General features: G+C 38.3%; 1 protein-coding gene across 3 annotated transcripts in view; it reads right to left on the bottom strand.

The window, feature by feature from the left end:
* Positions 1–11,420, bottom strand: part of LOC145498783 (CUB domain-containing protein 2-like) — a 126,861-nt gene that overhangs the window by 104,090 nt on the left and 11,351 nt on the right. For all 3 annotated transcript variants that reach the window (XM_081478717.1, XM_081478714.1, XM_081478718.1), the window contains exon 2: positions 6,357–6,498. In XM_081478717.1, the coding sequence (XP_081334843.1) occupies positions 6,357–6,390 (34 nt within the window). In that variant the 5' untranslated portion in view covers positions 6,391–6,498. The remainder of the gene's footprint in view (positions 1–6,356; positions 6,499–11,420) is intronic.

Here is an 11,420-nt window from a genome sequence, read left to right as displayed (position 1 = left end):
ACCTTAACTTTGGCCGTATTTACCAAGGCAGACGAAAAAAGCGTCTTACACTAGTAGTCTTCCTTAAGGAATGATATATAGAGACTGGGAAACAATCAAACTAAAACTCGTTGGAATCTCGGCCCCAGTACGACACGGAAACCGTGCACAAGTAATAATAATAATTATGCAATAAAGGTAGCACAAAGTGGAGTTGAAGTGAGTCTTGTTATTGAATTAATTATTTACCATATTTCGAATTGTTATAAACGATCTTTACATTCCCAAAGAAACTCCTGTTTACGCTGTGTTGCACAACTGTGTATAATGTGTGAAGTGCTCGCGGCTCCCAAGCTAGGAGCTTGGGAGATCTGTGACCCGGGAGGGAGGAAACTCCCACATGAAAAGATCGGGGATGCTCGCCGGAAATTTTCAATTAAACCCCTAAAGGAGAACAATCCGGGTGTGGCTCGAGCTTTTCTGAAGGATACCTGTAAAATCATTCGCATACACAAATTTTTAACTCTTCAAGACGATTTTATTCCACAACGTTCCGCTAAATTCTTACAAGTAGTTTTTTTGAAACACATAATAAAATAAAAGTAGCGATAAAAAACGACATTTCGATCTCCCTGAGATCATTTTCACATATATAAGTACAAATAAGGGCGTGAGAATGTCCAACGATAAAATATGTAAATACAAGCGCTAAAATGTAAGTGGTAAAATAATAAAATACTATTAAAAAAAAAAAAAACTATATAAATATATTTGCACGGATTGAATCTGATTGTTTGCTCAAAGTGGGCTTAAGCTCCTTTATAAAGAGCATTTTGCAGATCAGGCAGTCGAATTTACTTTGGCACTTTCTCAAGATCTTAAAATCACGATATATGTCACTTGGGACTGTTCCATGCTGCTCTTTAATCTGATTTCCGATTAAATACATCAAAAAACACTTCGCATCCGAAAACCACGAGGTTTCTTCTCAGGTTACAACGCAACACGCGTCACGTGATAATCACGAGATCCGGTGACATTACACATGCGTTACATTTCGTGACATACTATACTGCAAGCGTTACATTTCGAGAAATTCTACAATACCACTTAAAACGGAATAGGCTCGTTTATCAGCCGCTGCTTAGGAAAGAGTCCGCGACTTGAGTAATTTATTATTATTATTATTATTATTATTATTATTATTATCATTATTATCATTATTATCATTATTATCATTATCATTATCATTATCATTATCATTATCATTATCGTTATCGTTATCGTTATCGTTATCGTTATCATTATTATTATCATTATTATTATTTCTTCGAGTGCAACCCTAAAAGACACTTCGACAGCTAAAAGTAGTGGCGTTTCGTCCTGCACATGCAACCTGAAGTGAGACCAGAATCCTTGATTTACAGCGCTAAGCGAGACGAAAAGCATCCCCGACCGTTCCATATGATAGTGCCCCCCCGGGACATGTGATTGAAACGGCGGCCCCGCATGTATGTCAAGAGATGGCTTATCATTTTAGTTTTTGCTAATTAAACAGTCTTTAATTTATATTAGACAAAGTGTTAATTTCGATGTGTGGGAACTCTAAAATAAGAACTCAATGACAGATGTTACAGAGCTTAAGCAAACCACGACGGCAACGGCAACGTGAACGTCATCAAACAAAAGGTTTAAAGAGGAGAACAATGGCTGTGCATGTGCGTTAAAGATCTTTGTAGATTTCTTTGCCGTCCTCTGAACAACGACAATGTGAAATGACTAAGTTCTGCGTATTTTGGAGAACGCGAGAGAAGGCGGCTAATTTTCCGTGTTTTCAATTGGAATTCAACGCTGGCGTTACATATTAAGCTTGCAAGGTCCAAGACCAATAGGCGCACTGAACAGATCTAGACAGTTGCGAAATTCGAAGACAATATATCTATTAATTTTTTTACTAGGCGTTGTACTCGGGGTCGCCATCGTCATCGCTTAAAGGGGCGAGGTCGCGCTATTTTAGGTAATTCTGTTTAAATTTGTTAACTATGAGCTCTAAACGTCAAATTGGCCGAGCAAAAATCTTTCATCTGCAAAATCACAGCCACATAACAACTGAGAATGATTTTTCAGCTGTGTAAATGACATTTTAATATAAACTGATTGTAAGATCCAAGTGTAACATTTTTTCTATTATTCGTTCTTGCGTAATTTGTTTTCCCTTTGCGTACGCAAATTAGTTTATACTTCTTTTCGTCCTTTTGTTTGGTCTTTTTTTTGCGTCAATTTAGGTGTTTATTCCTTTCTGTCAGTTTTCGCGCCCTCGTTAGCGTTTCTTTGCTGTTTCATCTTCATTAGCGCCTTTCTAAGTTTCTATAGTTTTATTTTCCGCATGTTCTAGCGTATTTTCCATATCATAGCTTTGCAGTACAGTTTTGGGGCAGTTCATTTTGGTCCGCGCTTAGCGCAGTTCTATTTAGCTTTCGTGTTAGTCTCTTCGCGTCATTCGCAGTCCGTTTCACAACAGTTTTCTCTGGCCGAAACAATGTAAGTGTAATTCACAGTCCTCGTTTTGCAGTTTTGTTATTTCTTTATTCGAATTTAGCTTAGTCGCAACTTGTAACTTTTGCTCATTTACTGTTTTAGTTTCAACCCACGCTGTTTGTAACCACGCTGTTTGTAACCACGCTGTTTGTAACCACGCTGTTTGTATCTACGCCGCTCGTATGCACACTCTTTGTACCACGCCGTTTTGATTTGTGGAGTTGTTTATTAAAGGCCAAGAGAGTTTTTTACGCTTATTGCAGTTTCACTGATATAAATTTGAAAAATGGTGGGGCCGACGTTTTTCAAATTTACCCAAAAGCAATCCATTTCAATCCTCTCCAGTTTTGTCCATCCATGTCCCTTCATGACTTTCCTGTATTTTGTTTGAGATCTATAGTTTTGAGCCGTTTTTGTGATATTTTAGTTAATTCTATGACCATTTGATCAGTGCTGAAATTGCCTAAAATTGCGTGCCCTAGCCCCTTTAAAGCTCTCTGTTTCTGCTACATTACGGCCACCATATTGGTGCCCTTCCGAGGTACACCAACGTGATATACTCATAAAAAAAAAGCTCTATAAATTTGGATGAAACGTTTCTCTGAATAGAGGCGCGTATGAAAAACCAGTCAGACTGATTCAGATAAATTAATATGCGGCAAGAACCTCTGCTTGTCCAAAAAACGGTTCCTCACTGGGTGTTCTTCTTAGGTCAATGGGTAAGGTGTTCCACAACTGAGATGGGTTAACTGCAAAAGACTTTCCACCTTCCAATTTTCTTTTAAAGCAATGAAGACTGCTATGTCTAGTTGACCTTAAATCCTTAAATGTCTATCATTAAAAACCAAACTACTAGTTAAAAACTCTGGAATGTCAATGTTGATTCTTTTTTATGCCAATGCACACTTACAAACTTTCGTTTCCTCATGAGATGGAATCCAGGAAAGCTGTTTGCTTTCTTCAAACACATTTTCTAGTGTTACGGCACGTTATTAAAAAAGTATATTACTTGATTATTTTCGTGATTCGGAAAAATGAAATTTTGATATCCGTGATCAGTGATTCGCTATTTTTTCGGTTCGCGAACCGTGCCAGAGATTCGCGTATACGACCCTCAAAAACCGCACAGACCTAAATCTTGGTGGGGTTCTTTATATATCAATCACATTTATCATATGATCCCAGATTCTTGACTTTATTTATCCAGGGATACGATTTTTATTGGTGGCATGACGGTGAAAGGGTACTGAAAATCGCACATTTTTGGTCATAATAAGGTAAGGCTTTTGGGAAGCGGGCCGCACACCCCAAACAATTCCCAATTTTTCTCGGATAATCCACCCTCCCCCCCCCCCCCCCTCCCGCCGGGTGAAACCCAGCAATAGAAGTCATAACAACATTTGGTTTTAAATACTCTTTTTCTTTAGCCATCGTAGCTTGATAAGAAATAACACGCAAACTGCGGTGATAAACATGGCAATAAAACGCATGTTAAAAAACAAAGCTCATTTACTTGACGTTTCGTATGTTTCAACATACATCTTCGGAAGTAACCGTTAGGAATAGAAGTAACAACTAAATTTAAATTTAAAATAAGTAACTAATTAACAATTACAATGACAGAAGCTGAGAAAAATTTGCATATAAACAATGCAAACCAATAAAGATAAAGCTTTTCGCTGCTTACATTATCATTTAGGGTGGGTTTTAATTCCCTTATTAGCAGAATCTCTTTTATCTTGCAATGTGTGTCTGTCCGACCTTTTGCTAATATATCAAAGTGGTCTCATTTGAAGTTGTGACCAGTTGACGTGACGTGGTCTGCAACAGCAGAAGCGTGACAGCTACTCGTGATCGATTTAAAATGTTCAGTTTTTCTGTCATGCAATCTACGTTTTGTTTTTCCAATGTAAAAATCCTGGCAGTCCCAACAACTAGCTTTATACACAACTTTTGACAGTTGGGAACGGTTGATCCTATCTTTGTAGGGAAATAAAGACTTGATGCGATAAGCGCTTTGGAAAATAACCCAAGATTAATGCAGCCATAAAACGTATTAATGCAGGTTTTCAGTTGTTTGGTAACAATTTTGCTTTGTACCCCTAAATAAGGTAGAACTAAGATTATTTCCTTTTTAGGGACTGTGGTGGTTGGATTCTTCGGTTTGCGTTGCTGCCTGTTCAGAACATCATTAATGTTGTAATTGATAACACCCGCAGGGTATCCATTTTGTAACAACAACTTCCTCAGTTCATTCAAACAAGAGCGCAAAAAAGAAGGTGACGAACAGATGCGGAAACAACGAAAAGTGAGAGTTCGGATGAGGTTTACTTTGTATTTCCTAGGTGTGAAGGAGTCCCATTTTGACCCGCTTCTTGCAAAGATTAAACAAAGCAGAGCAAACAATCAGAACAACCTTGTCAACGTTATTCAAAAAACCGCAAGTGGTCCAAGTCAGAAAATGCTGCATAACAAACCGTCTCGCCATTCTCAAAAAATCTCACACTGGCAACAGTATCACAAAACAAATTAAAACTTCAATGGTCACGGTCCGAGCCGAAAAACATGCGATAGTACAAATTGTTCTATTATGATCCCTCATGACAATATCGTGAAATAAGTCAGATATACCTAAGATACTACCTTGACTTCCATTAATTAATCCACCGTATAAACCCCAAGGGCCGCATAGATTAGTGTCTTTCGTCTTGGTATTTATCTCTTACTTAATCCGTTCAGATTGTTTATAATAATACAGGAGCAGTTTTGCAGAATATAGGCGACTTTACGAGAAATGTTTTTCAGTTACTGACGTTTCATTCATCACGCAGTAAATGCAGTTCATGAATTTTGCCGCTGAAACTGCTGAAATGTGGACATCATCCATTCCATCTAAAATTGATAAAACCAGAAAATGGCTTAAAGTTATCGTTGAGGTTTTTCGGCGAGCTGTCGTGTTCTCCTTTCGCTCGAACTTCGTCTTTCGTTTCGTGTCACGAAACACTGCACCACCGAAATTCCCCACCGAAATTCCCCCACCGAAACCGCCAGCTACGCAGGCTACAACTTTCTTAGTACTATCTAGCCGATGCGATTCGACTGTTTTCTAAAGACTGGACATAAAATATCAGTAATAAAGGCTGTCGGACTTGTCTGGGCATATGGAAGTGATGTTTTTCCCGTTTGTGTTGCGCCACAAGAAACCCACGCAATTGTGGTCAGACTGGACGCGATCTAACACAACAGCATCTATTTGCTAAACTACTGTGCCAAAGAGATGATGTCAGTGATGGTCGCGTCGTAGCCACAGTAAGTTGAACAGTTTTCCATAACAAAAGTGATTTGAAGCAAATCTTGTTTTCCTAGCACGCAGCTTACGTACCCGGAACTTTCTTGTATCTGAAATTCTGAAATTATCTGAAATTTCTCTACCTAATAGCTTGGGACACCAATAGTAGTCGCTAATGAGAAACGGGAGTTGAAGGTTCCAAGACGGGGCGAATATCGATTTATCTTTCGAACAATATTATCTGCAGCTTGATTGCTGACATGTGACGGTAAAGCTTAAAGCAGCCTGTAGCTGTACACAAAGACATTCGGCGGCGTTTAAACTTCGATTGCAAGCAAGGATAAGTGATGCAGGAGAATATTAACGCTTATTGTACACATGAGGAGTAACATGTAAATTTGAAACAGAGGAAGTATCAGAATTGCAGCCTAATCAGTGTCTAAAAGCCTCAAGAAATATTCAGAAGTATAAATCTGCATCTCAGACATGGAATGTAACTACATGTACATATGAGATCACTTCAGCTTTAACCGACTAAAGCTACACTCACCCGTAACTGTAGAGAAAATCCAAGCCGAGGCCATTGTTTAACACGCAGCTGGCCGTCGATTAATCACGTCTACTCGGTTTTGTGTCCAAGAATTACAGCGGAGCCCAAGCAGCAATCGGAGTGACGGAGTAACTTATCTTACCTACGGAAATATGAACAACGCGGACAAGAAGGTCTAATCTACATGACAACAATGACGTCATTGCGTTATTAACCGCGCGGCCATGGGCCGAGCGCGGTTCATGGTTGTACCGTTGCAGTTATGTCTTATGTAGCAGACAGGTCCTCTGACGTAATGTGATATACAGAGCCAATCATATCATGCGTTCTATCTAATAACACGCAGCATAAGACTGGTAACTAAACTCCGTTGCAGTTCGGTCTTCGAGCAAAATTGATTTTTGGAGGGGTAGCGTACGGAAACAGTATTTGACTTTGTATGTCTTTACTCTGAACCAGAGTGACTCTGAACGTAAATATGCAGCGACTATTTGCAAGAATGGCATTTACCTCACAAGATTTCTATCGGAAATTGACCGCTTAGTGTATTTTCAGTTTCAAGTTCAACATGAAAGTTCGATCGAAGATTTAAACAGTGGTTGCTCTCCGGTTTGCGAACTGCGTGTTCCCGGCCAGCCAATATTAAACTCCGCGCTTTGATTATCCTCAAATTATTCAGATCGTTTAATGATATTACAGAGGCAAAACAAAATTTCTGAGAAATAGTGTAACCAATTTTAGTTTCGGTGCTGTAAAACTACCACTCAATCTGCGCAATATTTCTCTATTCCCAATCTTGTCACTCACACGAAATCCGGTTCGCGAAAGCCCTCTTCTCAGTATAAGTTTGTTGAGGCTGACTGAACCTTTTTGGGTAAGCCGTCTCCTGTAGCATCGAACATTTATTACAGAAATTTTCTTGTCGAGTAGATTTTTATGGCCGGAGTGCTTTCTAACTGTTCCTAGTTCAGCAGTAGTAGTCAAAAAACCACAGAGCACTTTGTGGCCTATTGAAAACACCACAGAGCGCTTTGTGGCCTACTCAAAACACCACAGAGCGCTTTGTGGCCTATTCAAAACACCACAAAGCGCTATGTGGTGTTTTATTTTGGGATTTAACATTGAAAACTGGATGGCTCGTTGACTCGCAAATATCTCACAGCTATTTTCTGAAATAATTTGGTTTTTCCAATTTTTCACACCGCAAAGCGCTTTGTGGCCTATTCAAAACACCGCAAAGCGCTTTGTGGCCTATTCAAAACACCACAAAGCGCTTTGTGGCCTATTCAATACACCACAAAGCGCTTTGTGGTCGTCATCGTAATCATAGCGACTCTGTCAGTGGAAATTATACTATGTGGACAAAACTGGCAGAGGGGCTCTCTTATTTTGACAGGGAGGTTGGCAAGATTTTCGCACCACCCCTTACATTAATTACGCATGCAATTTTTTGACTGACTCGTTCTTTTCACGATTGCTGTTTGAGTATAATGTGATAGTTTGAGATAGTTGCATACATAATTAATGTATGGCGCTGTACGGAAATCGTACCTGGAGGTTAGCCGAGTGCTCTTAAAGAAACCTCTGAAAGGAACCAATAGATTTTCGCAAACGTGCTGAGCACGGTTATGTTGAACACTATTTCAGTTTTTGTTTTTAGAAAGAAATATCACCGAACCTCCGATATAAGACTTGATACCCTTAAAAGTACTCGCTATGGTTATCAGAGAGAGCACTGACTGCTAATGAGATTTGCATTCCTGGGATCGGCTGGAACTAGCTACAACGGGTGCGTGTTATTAACCGGGAGAGACGATGAAATGAAAGCAGAAGGTTGAAAATTAGGAATTCAGTGATACCTCAACCTATCACTTGTTTCGGTTAGAGAATCTTAAAGGGATTTATTATGTTCATTGATTTATAGCTCTATTGTTAGTCCTCGTTTGTAGGCACACCCCTCAGGAATTTAGCATTGAACATGGAATGAAACTTACGTCGGATACTGATATGGGTATTTCTTTTTTTAACAAGTCTATGGATCTCGCCATAACATTGCAAGGCTAAGAACTCGACCAATGTTTTACCAACACGGACCTCATACTAGTTCAATAACATAATTCAGTTATGACAAAGAAGATTACAAATCTTTTTTTATTTATTTATGGCTAGACTGGAATTTATACAACTGGTGTTTTCATGAGCAGGTATAATTACCATTATCACTATCAACTGGAATCTTATAGATCTTTCTACACACGGGCGAACCAAAACAATCTGACTTGTGACCTTGAATTAATTGGCTTGAATTATCTGCAATGCTCACGTATGATACAAACCGTTGCTTTATCCAAACATTTTCGAAAATTATATTTTAGGGCATGTTTTTAGCTTGTGTTGTAAAACCACTATAATCTTCAGATTTGTATTGTTACAAAGGCAAAATAACCAAAGTTAGAATTAGTTTGAGAAATTCTATTTTTGACAGATAAATGCCTTTTGGACATACTAATAGAATACTTATCATTGCATTTACAGTGGTGCACTTCTAACACGGACCACCAAACTAATTTTTTTTCATCATTTTTTGACATGTTTTCAACAACTTTCCTATGGCTTCCATTCAAATCTGGCAAATCCAAATTATGAAAAGAAATGTGAGAGGTGGAGTTGTCAACTGATCAACAGGTTCCTGATGATGCTTGATATTTTCACCATTCATGCATTTTGATTAGCTTATTTAAACCAAGGAAGGTGGACACAGTTAGTCAGGCACGACTGTGGCTGGGTTCTTATTACAAAGATGAAAAGTTCTGTCACTCTTTTGTCCCTTAAATCTAGATCCAACAAACTAGTCACAGGCAACACAGTGATTTGTGGTTCATTTAGTAAAAAAAAAAGTAATGACATATTTTCTTCAGCCTTTGAGCTTGGGCTAATTTGAATAAGCTGTTGTAAATGTAGAACAATCAAAACAATTTCAGACTCATCCTCTATTTACTTAATTATTACTTATTAATACATCTGTTAAAGAAATCCTGATAAAAAATTAAAAAATCTACGAAATAAATACTGATTTTATCACTGTCACTAAACTCGTCCTCTATTAACTTTCTGTAGAGGTGTCCATCATCATTGTCTTGTTCTTCTTGATCCTCTTGTCCTTCTTCTTCTTCTTTGTCTTCTTCTAACTCCCCCTCCTCCTCATCGATCATATCATCTAATGCCTCCAGGTATGGTTTGGCCAGGCTATTAAAAATATGGAGATGGATTTACTTCATCAATAGACACAACAATATTGTGGAAAACTGAAACTTTCTGTGAAGGGACCTGTTACGGCTATTTCGTGTTTTCTTTGTGTCCTTTTTTGTTCCGTATGTTAATGTATTTTTTCACATTCTGCATGCTTTTTTTCTCGCGTCGTATGTAAATTTCGTTGCGTATATATTTGTGTTATCCTTTCATGTTCGTTTAGTGCTAGTTTATTGCCCGGTACACTTGTATCTTCTTGGTTCCCTGAACCGCGTTGCCAGCATTTTGGTAAGCCGTTTAGTTTATCGTCTGTTTGTGTTTTCCTCTTAGTTTTCTGCCGTCTTCAGTTAGTTATTTGTAGTAATTCGTTTCATGTTTACCTTTAGGAATTTACCTTCCTCCTACGGAAAGTGAAATAAATTTGCTGGACTAATTGAAACTCGCTTTAAGTTGTGTCTAAAGTCGGCCCTTTGCCTCTTCAGGGCCCATTTCTTGAAACTTCCTGGCTATTCAAGGGCTTGTCAACTTACAAGGACCGTTTTCAGGGTGCTGTTTTGGGCCCAAAGCACCAAACTACCTAATGAAACTGAAATCAGTTTTTAAAAAGAGCATTGGAATTACAATCTAAAGTACAACAGTAATATTATTATAATTCAAATTATAAATATTCATACTGTATTTTGAAAGTAGAAGTTTTTTCACGAGGAATGTGAACGCCTTAAAGAGATCTTTTCCCGACTGTGCTATCCTGACGACCTTGTGCAGTCAATCATTCGCAGATTTATTGAATCAAAAGTGTCCGAGGATTCACATACTCGAGTGGCTGATAAAAGAGAAGCCCCAGTCAGAATCGTGTTGCCCTACAAGGACCAGAAATCTGCAAACGTAGTACGTAAACAGCTGGCTGACCTCAGTCGGAAGATCAACGCAGATATTAACCCAGTTTACACAAGTAGAAAGATCAAGGATGAAACTAAGGTCAGGGAAGACAAGCAGCCTCTTGTGAGTCAACAATGCGTGGTGTATTCATTTCAGTGTGGCCTGTGTGATGCAGGCTATGTCGGTTACACGTGCCGACACCTACACCAACGAATTGAAGAACACAAAGGATCGGCAATCGGAAACCACCTCAGAGAGCAGCACGATATGGAGCCAGAAGACATCGCACAGAGTTTTCGAATCTTAACAAAGTGTCAGAACAAATTTGGCTACCTTATTTTTGAAATGTTTTTTTTTATCAAAGAACTGAAACCAATGCTAAACAAACAGTGCGATTCAATTCGCGCCCAATTATTTGTTTAGGGCAATTCTTGCTAAGATTATTTTATTTTTCCATTGTATATTTTTAACACTTTTTCACATATTTTATCACATTTTAGCGTTCGCCACATTTTTATCTATTATAAGTTGTTTTTAACATATTTATGGCTATATGCTATTGTAGAAAATTTACTCACTTGAAAATGACCTCGTAGAGGGCGAAACGTCGTGACTTTTTAGCGCTAGTTTTTATTTCAAAATCGATTTCTAAGAAACTACTTATTAACATACTGTATTTCTATACCTAACTAAGAAAACCAGTTTTTGATTAATATGATGCAAATGGACTTCTCTACAAACTCACTTCCTTCAACTTAATGTCTGCTAATTTTTCACGCAAATAGCAAACCACCAGTTGTGATTGCAGTTACCCGTCTCACTCTACATAGCAATTTTCAATTTGGTTTCAAAATTAACTTGCATTTGGGTTTGCATCACTGTGCTCTGTTTTGCATCCTGTACTTTCTTTGTTGTGTTGTTTGTAATATTGTTAAT

The sequence above is a fragment of the Orbicella franksi genome, chromosome 9, assembly GCF_964199315.1.
Source record: "Orbicella franksi chromosome 9, jaOrbFran1.1, whole genome shotgun sequence".
In the NCBI taxonomy this organism is placed as follows: domain Eukaryota; kingdom Metazoa; phylum Cnidaria; class Anthozoa; order Scleractinia; family Merulinidae; genus Orbicella; species Orbicella franksi.
Note: the sequence above shows the minus strand (reverse complement) of the source record. Positions and strands in the feature narration are given on the sequence as shown.